This window comes from Phodopus roborovskii, unplaced genomic scaffold (genome assembly GCF_943737965.1).
Source record: "Phodopus roborovskii unplaced genomic scaffold, PHOROB, whole genome shotgun sequence".
NCBI lineage: Eukaryota > Metazoa > Chordata > Mammalia > Rodentia > Cricetidae > Phodopus > Phodopus roborovskii.
In genome coordinates this window covers 26,355,634-26,368,766 of record NW_026126407.1, presented here as the reverse complement: position 1 = coordinate 26,368,766, position 13,133 = coordinate 26,355,634, and the positions used below count along the sequence as shown (strand labels likewise).

General features: G+C 43.2%; 1 protein-coding gene across 1 annotated transcript in view; it reads right to left on the bottom strand.

The window, feature by feature from the left end:
* The window catches only part of LOC127219286 (solute carrier family 22 member 5), a 29,712-nt gene that overhangs the window by 15,868 nt on the left and 711 nt on the right, over positions 1-13,133 (bottom strand). The window contains exon 2 of the mRNA XM_051180690.1: positions 5,348-5,451. Within this exon, the coding sequence (XP_051036647.1) occupies positions 5,348-5,451 (104 nt within the window). The remainder of the gene's footprint in view (positions 1-5,347; positions 5,452-13,133) is intronic.

The following is a 13,133-nucleotide window of genomic DNA, read 5'->3' as shown; positions in this document are numbered from 1 at the left end:
GGGTGTAACTGGTATCTATTGGATGAGGCCAGAGCTATTGCTAAATACTCTAAAAATGCCCCATAGCAATGAAATTATATTGCTCAAAATGTCATTAAGGAAGAAATTGAAAAACTTCGGTCAAGGATACTCCTCTTTGCTTACATTGTAAGGAGGGCATGCTACAGATAAGAGGCAGACTAGTGCTCAGGATGATAGAGACCTAGGGAACCCATTCATGTCACCGCTCTTTGGCAGCTAGGGGTTGTATAGAAAAAACCCTTGTTTTTGTTCTTTGGGTTTTGTTTGTTGTTAAATCATGTATTGCCTCCTGCTTAGCCTCCAGTGCCTGGATTATAGGCATGCACAACTATGCTTAGACTAGAAAACCTCATTTTGAACTTTATTTTTTAATTTACTGTATTTTTGGATGGGGTAGGGGTAGGTTGCATGTGAACTGCAGAAGTCATGTAGTAGTCAGAGGACAATTTACTGGAGTTGGTTCTCTCTTTCTACCATGTAAGTTCCTATGACAGAACTCAGATGACTAAGCTTGGCAAGTATCTTTACTCAGAGCCACCTCTCACACCCACAGACCTCACTTTTAAAGGCTGTCAACAAAATGGCAATCATACATATTTACAAAACCAGAAAATATTAATTGACTTCTTCCTAGTGTTGAGCCTCTCATAATCCATAAAGCTAGCCTGATAATGTAACATAAAAGGCTATGGTAATCTAGGATTATTTTAATTGACTTGAACTTTAGACTTAGTAATATGCCAGGAAGAATGCTCAACATTTGTCCCACATAAAAAGTTACTGTTGAGCCAGGCAGTGACAGCACACACTTTTAATCCCAGTACGTGGGAGGTAGAGGCAGGAGGATTTTTATGAGTTTCAGGTCAGCCTGGTCTAATGATAGAGTTCCAGGACATCCAGGGCTACACAGTGAAACCCTATCTCAAAAAACAAAAACAAAACAAAATGAAAAGAAGTTACTGTTGCTACCTTGAACAACCAATTGAGGCCATAAATTGGTTAGTTTATCAACCTGGTAATCAGGCCCTAGCACCTCTCTGGCTGTGCAACCAGGCTTGAGGTAGTGCTGGGAGCTGCAGGCAGAACACAGTACTGAATGTGTTTTCATTTACAGGCTGAGTAAGCTTACTTAAAAGAGATTTTAGGTGCAAAAGGCAAAATACAATTCTCTCTCTCTCTCTCTCTGAGAAAGGAGTCATATATTCCAGGTTGGACTCTAAGTCACTATGTAACTGAGCATGACCTTAAACTTCTAATCCTCCTGCCTCCATCCTCTAAGTGCTGGGATTACAGCAGTGCACCCCTACACTGGTTTATTCACTGTATAGATCAAACCTAGGGTTTCATGCATGCTAGCCAAACAGTTCACCAACTGGATTACATTTCTAGCTCCCTGACTCAAATTTTCAGAAAAGGTCTTTTAACACACCCCATCACCCTTCTGTAGGAAGGTGATCCCTAGTATGCTCATGAATTTTGTTTTTACTGTTTCTTTGGGAGTAAACCCTTTAGTGTAGAACTTAAACACCTTTCCTCAGGTATAATCACGGTGTTCCATGCATGGTATGAGGTTCTTAACATGGCTCAGAAAGATATTTAATCTAGGACACAACTGGTGTGGTTTCTACACTCAACCTGGGGCACTTCCTCCTTGATTTTGACATCAGCTCAATTCCTTTGAGATTCAGTGGCCATTCCACACTTGAATTTCTCACTTCTACCCAAAGGACCTCTCAGCCTGGTCCTCTGCCATTGCACCTATGCAACCCTCTCTTGGAGTGACTATACATCCAGCAGCACACTGTATCTCTCCAATTAGGGGTCTCATAATCACCTAAAATTCAATAACTTCCAATAGTATTCAATGTCTCCTCTGCAAATGTGATTCTCTGTCTTAGAAAAGTGTATGATCTCTGACTTTGTTATGAAGGCCAGAGACCTCTCCCTCACTCCCCATATTTGACCAGTCAGCAAGACCTCCTGACTTCACTGCCTTATCTCTCCAGCCTTGGTCCTATGCTCAGCCCCTATCATCCTTTGCATGGATCACTAGAAATCTTTTAATTCTTTTAAGATCTCTCTTGTTTCCCTTCCTTCTCCACAAGCCTATCAAATTCCCTTTCAAAATGCCTGTCTGATAGCCACACTCAAGTTAAAAAACCAAACAAAACCAAACCACTCTTAAGGTTCCTCACTGGTCTGTGCCTGAACCCAAACACCTCACTGTGGTCTGAGCTAAGTCCGGTTTGCCCATCTGCTCAGGCCTCTGCCTGCCTAATGGACCCAGTTTCCACTCCACTCTCCAGATCTCAACAACCACAGTGGACATTTTTCTGTTACAAAGCCTCTGTCTAGACTTTTAACACATGGCTGTTTTTCTTGCCCTAAATCTGTTCATCTATCCACACTTTAAATTTTCCCCCCTAGTATTTTGGGGTTTTGCCTGCATGCATGTCTGTATGAGGACGCCACATCCCCAGGAACTGGAGTTACAGATAGCTGTGAACTGAACTAGGGTCCTTGGGAAGAGCAGCCAGAGTGGGCCAGTGCTCTTAACCACTGAGCCATCTCTCCAGCCCCCTGTCTACTGCTTTTGATAGCAAATTTCTACTCATCTTTCAACTCTTAGCTCATGTTTGCTTCTCAGTAAAGCCTCCTTTGACCCTTGTCAGGCATTCACACAGCACCCTATCCTTTTCTGGTATTATTTCCCATGGCCAAGGAAAACAATTACTTCCCCAGTAAGCTGAATCTATCTGTCTGCCTTGACAAAAGGCAAGTTCCAAGTGAGCAGAGGTCTGTAACCATAGTCTAGAAAACCAAAGGATCAAGGATCTCTGGGCCTCAATAAAATCAGCCACTTGCCAGCATATAACTTAACCTCTGCTTTTTACTTTCCTCACTTATAAAAATAGGAATAATAGTTTGCTTCAGAGGGTTGTGAGGATATGGTTGGATATGATTATCTATTTGGTGTTTAAGGTATACTGTACTTAGAACAGTGTTTGGCACACATTACATACTACATGTTTGCTAAATCAATAAAAGCAATGACTTGATGCTTGTTACAAAAGTAAGAGAAGTTTGCCAGGTGGTAGTGGTGTATGCCTTTAATCCCAGCACTTGGGAGGGAGATGTAGGTATATGTGAATTCAAGGCCAGCCTAGTCTTCAAAGCTAGGACAGCCAGGACTATTACACAGAGAAACCCTGCCTCAAAAACAACAACAGCAACAATAACAACAACCTAGAGAGAAAGAGAGAGAGAGACAGAGAGAAAGAGAAGCATCATTCTCCAACAGAGGAGTACCTCAGGCTCTGCTAGAGTTGGCAATCTATGGTTACAGCCTTCTGACCTCTTTAATGCACCCTGGTGATTGTGGAATATTTCTGCTTTTTATCACTAGGCGACTCCAGAAAAATTAATCTAATGAAATATGCACATATATAAGATTTATTAGCTGAGAGTGGTGGCACATTCTTGTAATTTTAGCATCAGGAAGGTAAGACAGGGAGGGGACTGCTACAAGTTTAATGTCAACCTGGTTTACATAGCAAGCACCAGGTTAGCCATGGAAAGAAAGACTGTCTCAATAAATGAATAAAGTAAGAAAGAATGAATGAAAATTAGAAGGGCCAGAAAGATGGCTCAACGGATGAAGTGCTAGCTATGCAAGCTGGTGATGGATCCCTGGAACTAATGTAAAAGAGCCCCCAGACGTGCAGATATATTTTGTTGCTCACATACATCTCCCCCATTTACAAAAATAATAATGATGATGATAAAAAAAACAAACAAAACTTTATGATAGGCATAGGTGGCACACCCACCCAGCTCTTGGGAGGCGGAGGCAGGCAGATCTCTGTGGAACTGAGCAAGTTCCAGGACAGTCAGGGCTACACAGAGAAGCCCCATCAGAAAACAAAACAACCAGAAAAAAATTAGAGATGATCCATATTTAAACATGCAGTCATGTAACCCTGGGTGTATGTGACAGAATAAGGTAGCTTTGCTCCCCAGACAGGATGACATTTTTACTCAGTCTGGACTTATCTATGAGCTTCCTTGCTAGCCAGAAGGATGCTGCAGCACCCTCTATTTCAGTGGTTCTCAACACTCCTAATGCTGTGACCCTTTAATATAGCTCCTCACATTGTGGTGGCCTCAACCATAAAACTATCTTTGTTGCTACTTCATAATTGTAATTTTGTTACAATTTGTAAATTTGTAATATTTGTAATGTAAATATCTGATATGCTGGATATCTGATATGTGACCTCTGTGAAAAGGTTGTTTGACACTCAAAGAGGTTACTACCCACAGGTTGAGAAATACTGCTCTATTGGGTCTAAAAGTACTCCATCAGAGCCACCATTGCCAAGGATATGTTAAAGGCCTCTTCTGACCTCAGGTCTCTGTGATAGATTTCAAAGATCTAAATAAAATGACACAACATAATAGACCCTTTTGAGAACTTCTCAAAAGCTACTGACCTTTATGAAAATAACAATTAAAAACAAAAAACCCTCATATACAACCCCTACCATTTGCATATAATTTCATGAGTTGTTGCTTTTGGTTGGCTGGGAGAGGGTCTCCCTAAGTAACCCAATGATGGCCCTGAATTCTCAATCCTGTGGTCGCAGCCACCTGAATATTAGGCTTAGAGGTGTGCACCACTACTTTAATATCAAAGGATTTTTGATTCTCTGAGACATTAGTAGATTTTAGCTAAAAGCTTTAAAATTGTACAAATTCTATGCTTGTAACAAATAATGTTCATTCTCCTGGTCATATAGAAAGTGCCATAACCAGAGGGCCCTTACCTAAAGAACACCAGAGTTCTGCTCCTCACACCACTAACTGACCAGTGAGATCTCAATCTTCTCTCATCTTCAACCCTATCTTCAGAATACAGAGGTGGCTACCATGGTATTGCCAAGTTCTCTACAATACAGCACATCTACACATGTACAATGTCAACCTTTCTCTCCCTTTCCCAGAAATAGCAGAGTGCATTATTCTCCCAGGGAAAGGGGCCATACCTGGGCAGAAGTGAATCACGGCAAAGTAACTAGTCATTAGATCATGAGTACGTATGGCTTAGCTAGCTCAGGTTTCTTTGCTCAGCAAGAATTGGAACTTTATGGGAGAGGTTGTTAGCCCACTTTACTTGATATGGAAATCTATGCTAGACACAGCTGCTGCTGCTTCAGAAATGGATGGCCATGGACTAAGAGAACACCATCAGTTGAAATCAACTCCAGCTACATACTCCTTGATCAATACTTGGGTGCTGTGCAACTATAGGAGATAGATATCTTACCTGTCTGAGAGCTGTCCTGAAATGAAGGAGCCCAACAGCACACCAACGAAAAACAAGGAGATGGTGAATGGACCTTTCCAGTCATTCTGACACACCAGATCCCACTGTAGGAGGAGCAAAGGGATGCATCATTCACTCCTCTTCTGAAACTTAAGGCTTCATGTTAAACAAATTGGCATACCCTGTATCCCCAAATATTCTGAGACCACGAGCTCACTAACACAAGCAATGGCTCCCCTGGACAGCAATGCAGAGAGAGCAGGGAGAGAGCCTCTCCCTCTCCATCTTGTCTTTCACAGCACAGGTTCCCATGTCTTGCTTCATTCTGAGGAGGAGAGAGGAGCAAGCAGCAGCACTCTACCCAGACACTGACCTCTCTTCAGCAAGGTCTGTTGTGCTGACCACTAAGAATCCAGACAGAGCCAAAGGCTGTGGAAGAGGCAAGGTATCCTTGCTCAGGCACTTCAGACCCCTGGAACTGAGGGCGTCTAAGAAGCAAAGCATCCAGGGGAAGATTGAAGCCAAAGGGCCTAGGGAGTCTAGACCTGCTGCTCCTTTGGCTCTGCTTGGGTTTCCACCAAGGCCAATGGCCCCTCATTCCCTGGAATATTGGATACCACACACCAATAGGACTAAGCCCAGTTATGCCTTGGAGCCTAGACTAGGAGTCAGAAAACTTGGTTTTAATCATGTGGTGGTTTGAATGAGAATGGGCCCCATAAGCTAACAGATTTGAAGGTTTGGTCACCACAGAGTGGCACTATTTGAAGGGATTAGGAGGTGTGGCTTTGTTGAAGGAAGTATGACACTGGGGATTGGCGTTGCGGTTTTTTAAAAGCTCAAGCCAGGCCTTGTGGCTGTCTTCTTCCTGTTGTCTGCCTATCTGGATGTAGAACTCTCAGCTACTTCTCCAGCACCATGTTTGCCTGTGTGCCGCCATGCTCCCTGCCATGATGACAATGGACTAAATCTCTGAAACTGTAAGCAAGCCCCAATTAAATGCTTTCCTTTATAAGAGCTGCATGGTTATGGTGTCTGCACAGCAATGGAACACTGAGTAAGATAAATTGCTACTCAAGTGTTAAATAGTTTTTCAATCTCACATAAGCCCCTGCCTATCATACTGAACTGTGCCTTAATTTCCTTGTTTAGAAAACAGAGACTTGGGTTGGAAACAGGATGTACCGTTTTTGAGTTTCTAGACTCAAAATGTGTTCTATCTACAGTTACCACAACCAGGAAATGAGGTGTGCAGGGAGTAGTGGGGTACATAGGGAGACAGTGACACTTAGGCATTTAGCTGCCTTAGCCTAATATGGTTCTGTGGACGGAAGAAAGCTCAAACAGGGACTTTAGTGTTTCCCAGAAAGATAATGCTTGGTCAGAGACCATGTGTGGTAGGAGCCTTTGTAGACCTCACAAGTGCAGCCACCCTCATGGCAACCTAGACCTCCCTCTCTTGGCACCTTCCTGCCTTGCTTGCCTTCCATAGAGCCTGCTGCCTCCCCAGCACTCAACAGAGACATGGGATGGGCTGCTCTCACAAAGGCTGTCTTCCAGGGCAGTGGCAGAGGAATAAATAACTGGGTCTCTCTGCAGTCCTGAGTTTATGCCCTCACCTACACCTGGGTGTGGAGGGTACCCTACTGGCTGGACATAAAGAACCTCTCTTGCCTCCTCAGGCATACTATTAGTTCTCCATTTTAGAGTAGCATGTACTTTTGGATGAGGTAAGTGGGGTGGTGATCCCCAACACAGGGGATAATTGTGAATTTCTGGTCCCCAAGTCAAAGAGGAAGAAGAGACCAGCAGGAGTCAAGCATGCTGAGCATCAGGACCTAGACGCTCTCACTCCTCCAGGCTCCACCTGCCTTGGTGGTGCCAGCACCCAGATCTGGATAGGTGAATAAATGTTCTTATAGTGGCCACCATCTACACATGACTGCTATGCTAACACCAGAACTAGGAGTGCTTGGGGTCATAAAGCTGAAGGAATCAGTGATAGCAGGCAGCTTCTGAGCTTCTGTGAAGTTGTGTGGCATAGACTAAATTATGGCTACTGTCACAAATATGATAAAATCTGTTACTTTAGCTAAAAAACAAAACAAAACAAAAAGACAAAATGAGGATAAGTTGCTGGAAGCTATTCATCAACAGGTCCATTGTGATGGCTGGGGACTGATACATCCATGCTAACAAGAAATCCACTGAGAGGGCTGGGATGAAGCTGAGTTGTTAGAGTGCTTCCTAGCATACATGAAGACCTGGCTTCAATCCTCAAAGCATGTACAGTGGTTCATGTGTATAATCCCAGCTCTTGGGAAGAAGGGTCAGAATGTCAATGTTCAAGGTCATCCTCAGCTACATGTTAATATCAAGGTAACTCTAGGCTACATCAGGCCATGTCTTTATAAAAGAAGAATGAGGAGGTGGAGGAGAAGGAAAAGGAAATGTACACAGGAGTCTATAGCTGAGTTCTAGAGTTGTGGAACTCACTAAGTCTCCCAAACTTTCAAGGCTGGATACCATGTAAAAGCAGGTCAAACTGCTCTAATGGTTCTGCAGTGTCTTTCTGGCTTTCACCCCTCCTGCTTGATTTATACTGTCCTTAGTCTGGGCATGAGCCTAGCTCATTGAAGTAACTATTCTGTCACCCACCACTGACAGTCCCTGATACCTCTCAGGGCCTGGTTTACATTAATATTTGTCTGCTAGTGGCTACAGGGAATTTGTGAGTAAAGTCAGGAAAGACAAGAGTTCTCAAAAGCACAGATGAGTCCCATCTACTCATTTACCTGTCAACTATGATATCCAATGAAGTAGGCATTTGGACTTGGCCTGAATCCTTGTTGTATGGGTGGGATGATACTCAAGGCTAAGTACCCCTGCTTGGTGAGCTTACAGATGAGCCAAGTATTCCTGGACTCATCTGGCTACTCAGCTATAACAAAAGCACCTGAAACCAGATCATCAATGCTTGGTAGGTAGATGGGTGCCAAGGGCCATATATGAAGCTTCGTAGATGGAGAATTGGAAGAGGGGACTTCAACTTGGAGAATATAGAATAGCTGTGACCAGAGGGTCATACTACTTTCTAGTCAGAAATGTGCCTCTCTAGTAGTAATGGGTTCAAGGGTATATTAACTTAGGTGTCAAAGCTTTTCAAACTTACACTTAGATAGATTCTTTATCACATTTATGTCTCAATCACTGATAAGTTTTTTCCAGAGGATCCCATGTCCCCTTGGGCCTCCACAGGCATTACATGCATGTCGTACTTCAAACACATGCATGCAAAACACACATATAAATAAGTCTTAAAAAAAAAAAAAAACCACTGAGCTTTTTTAAAAGAGGAAGAATCATATCATTTATTTATTGTTTCATGCATATGTAGTATATGTATATGCTTGTATGTATAGGCATGGAGACTAGGGGAATTCATTGGGTGTCCTGCTTTATTCTTTTGAGATGGGAGTCTCTCACTAAACAATATAGCCCTGCTTGGCTTGGCTTTCCTCTCTCTCTCTCTCTCTCTCTTTCTCTCTCTCTCTCTCTCTCTCTCTCTCTGTTTATTTTTGAGTCAGGGCTTCACTGTGTAGTGCTGGCTGTCCTGGGACTCATTCTGGAGACCAGGTTGGTCTCTAATTCAGAGAACCACCTGCCTCTGCCTCCTAGAGTGCTGATATCAGAGGTGTTCTTCACCATACCCAGTTTTTTATCCCTCTTTTAAAAAAGGATTTTAAAAAATCTTATGTGTGACATTTTAAAATTTATGTGTTTATGTGAATATATGCCATATGTACATGCTTGCCTATGCTGACCAGAAGAAGGTGTTGGATTCTCTGGAGCTAGAGTAACAGGTGATTGTGAATTGCCTATGGGTGCTAGAAGCTGAACTCAGGTACTCTGGATGAGCACACAGTGCTCTTTCCCCCTTAGACATCTCTTTTGCTTCACTCCTCTTTATGCTTGTGCAGCAAGCGCTCTTACACACTGAGTCACCTCTCAGCCCAAAGAAGCTCATCTCCTGACCTCATAGGTAATCAGCATTCCTTTCAGCTATGGGAAGAATGGGATGGGAGAGAGAGAGAAAGGGGGAGAGAGATGGAGAGAAAGGTCTCTTGGCACGAAATGTTCTTACACCCATAAACTAGCTGGAAGAGAAAAGATATGATCTGGGCCCAAGAGGCAAACGTTTTCCCTGAGGTGTACCTAGTGTGTCTGCATCAGTGATCAAGCATACTAGCAGGTATCACTTCCTACTGAAGGCCGTTAATTCCTAAAACACTTTGTTCTGTTTTTCACTACAATTAATAGTGATGCCTAACTGTGGGAGTTAGGAGTCCCAACAATCAGGAATCTGAGGCAGGAAGATCAGTAGTGATCAGCCTAGGTAACTTAGCACAAGATTCAATTCCACAAAATAAAATTGAAAATAAATAAATAAATAAATAAATAAATAAATAAATAGTGGATCCTTGCCTCAGGGCTCTCAGGAAAAGAGAAGTAGTATTTGCCACAACAACCTCTATTATGCCCACAGTGCTTGAACAGAGGAATGACCTGAGAACTAAGTGATACATGTATGAATAGGTCAATGGATAAAAGAGCTACTGTCCTTCAACACCATCATTTCCTTTAGGGTGTTGGACCTATCTGGCCAAAGTCCAGAGGAATTCCACACTTCAATTTTTAGAATAAACTCTTTTCTTTGTTCTATGATTCCTGACTTTGTGTCACTATCAAAACTCTGTTTCTGGGTGGGTTCTGAGTAAGAAAGAGGCTTATTCGATGGCTCCTGTCAGCTGTGTCCACTATGGCTATTTATGGACAAGGGGTCAGGGGACAGCAAGTGGCTACTTTGGTTTGCCATGTAACTACAAAGGCAAAGATGAGGTCTGTGAATCTTTGGGGCAGGCAGGGGTAAGAAGGCTAGCACAGGCAAGCAGGGAGGTCCTGGCTCCAGGTGTCTTTGATCTCTGTATTTCAAAGTCATGCCAGCCCCAATACCTAGGGTGTTAGGAATTTTCATCCAGTGAGTTGTGGATAGCAGTGGGAAGGAATTCCCATTTTCTAAAATGATGTAGGTGAGAGACAAGACCACTAGAAAATCTGGTTTGGAACAACAGATAGTGAGTTGGAGTACTGTCAATGCCTTGGCAAGAGACTTAGGGAAAGCAGTGTAGGACAATGCAGAGCCATGCCAGACTTTAGCTGAAGGAGCCCTAACTCATAGGCACAAAAAAAAAAAAAAAAAAAAAAAAAAAAAAAAAACACAGAAAATTTTCTGCCTGCAGGCTTGGCTGAGTGTCCATGAAACCCAGAGCAAGTGGCCCAGCAACCTAAGAAATCACCTAGGTTCTCAGAGGACGGAGTAGTACTGGATCAAAAGTACAGCATGGTGGGTAGGAGTTTCCCAGTGTCCCAGAGATGAGCAATCAGAGGGGCCAGCCTGCAAGCATGTAGCTCACCAAGCTTTCCTGAAATGTGGGTTCACAAAGCTCTCTAACCTCATAGAAAGGGTCTTGTTCTTTTGGCCAACCCCACGGTTTTAGACACACACAGAGCCAAGCTGCAGTCAGTGGGGTGGAGAATCACATTTCCCTTAAAACATTCCAGCCAATCTTGTGGCTCCTCAAGCTTCTCTTTTGTCTACCAGACTACTTATCTTAAGCCTTCTAGAAAGGCTCATAATTTATTCACTTACTATTTCAATAAAGAAATTCCAATAAAAAATTACCCTCATTCAGCATCCTATCAAGATTCAGGGAGACACAGAAACTGAATCTACTGCAAAGCTTAGTACTTCATGTATGTAATTTAACTCAAAAGAGAAAAAAGAAGAAGAAAAGAAAAAAAGACAAGAAGAATTCAATATCAGTATACTTAAATGATCTCTACCTTTGATTTGGGGTAGAGGGCAGACTCAGAGAAATAAAGCAGGCAGGGGACTGACTAGCTGCAGTGGTTATTAGCAGGCCAGAAAACAGGTCTTGGGAAAAAAAGGTCATCAGAATGTTAATGCAGCAGCTTTCGACAGTGGCTGCTCATCTGAGAGGACAAGCCTTGAACGCCAAGTTCCAATATTCCCAAACAAAAGGGCTAAGTAAAGTATTAAACTCACCTCCTGCAAAGACTGCTGACCTGTAAGTAGGTGAAAGGGCATATAGCTCTTATGAAACTGCTAAGACAGCTCAATAACATCCAGATCCATTGGGGGGAAAAAGGCATGCTGACATTGACAGCAGGGGTAGGTCAAAAGGATCTGGACTTTTGCTGCTCAGCCTTCCTCTGGGGAGCTCACTAGTACTGCTTACACCCCAGGCAGCAAGCAGGGTGACAGTGAGTGGGCATAAATAACTTAGAGGAAGCCCAGCACCCTCAAGGTCAGGGTAAACATTCAAGAGTCATCTGTAAGCTGCTTCAGATTTCAACTGCCCCTTCTTTGGGTAGCCACAAAGACATTTGAGGAACTGGTGTGCCAACCTCAACAGCCTCTGCTGTCATAGTTCCCACTTGCTTCTAAGTTTGCAGATCAGGATGAGCAACAACTGAAAATCTCTTCTCTGTGGACTTGTAGATCAAAAGCACTAAGTTAGTCAGTACTGGTTTTTTGTTTTGTTTTTCCTTTGTGTATCCCTGGATGTCCTGAACTCACTATGTAGACCAGGCTGGCCTTGAGCTCAGAGATGTGCCTACCTCTGCCTCTAGAGTATTGGGATTAGGGACATGTTCCATCACCACCCAGCATAATTAGTGATGCCTGGCCCTGGCACGATGTCACTAGGTTAAAAATCCCCAAAGGAGCTCAGGTTTCACTCTTACTATTTACGTATGTAGTAGGTAGGCACAGGTCTTGGAGACATCAAACTTCAAACATCCAAAGAAAACAGGCAGTGATTTGTATGGGGATGCTCTTGGAATCTCTCCTTGAAGGATGACAACCCCCTGAAGAAACATACCTGGGGACTGTAGAGCCCTGTAAGGAGGGAAGCTTAGTCTCTGCCTCCAGGAGGCTGAGATGCCATAAGGACAATAAGCTTATTGTTCTTTTCTAGACATCCCCTGTAACCATTTCTTACTGTTGGATCTGGACCTAATGGCTAGGTTCAACAAGAAGCTATCTCCTCTAGGAAGCCCAACTGGTCAATCCCTATCCCTGACATTCAGTGACACTGTTGCCCAATGCTATCACATAAGGCTCTTTCATTGTTCTGCATACTCAGTACTGCTGGGGGTCCAGGAAATTACAATTGGTGGCTAAGTCCCAAAAACACATCCACATGCACCATTAAACAGCATGTCACATTTCCAGATGAGAGACTGCAAGGGGTCAAAGTCAACCAAGAAGAAAGTGCAAGGGGCTGAGGACACAGGTTTCCATTGCTCTCTACAAAAAGTTTATATGCCATAATTAAACCTCTCCAGTGATCTTGTCTCAGAATACTGTGGGAAGATTCCATAGAAAGTCACCCTAAATAGATCTTCAGACCCAGGGGTCCTTAACAAATAACAATCCACCAGTGGCATGTCTCACAAGGCAAGATGAGACTTTTTTTGGGTTGAGGATAGGTGAAGGAGGCAAGAGTAACTAGAGAAATGGAAGAGCGTTTGGGACCCACATTTCCTGAACTTGAAAAGTTCTTCTAAGGATATTTCCTTTCTGAACATAGACAATAAGCCGGTGGCACTTCTCTGAACCAAGTCCTAACTCAGCTCCTCTGGATTATATCACTTGGGGTCTCAGGGCATCTCCTTGGGACTGGACCTTCTGGACTCCATT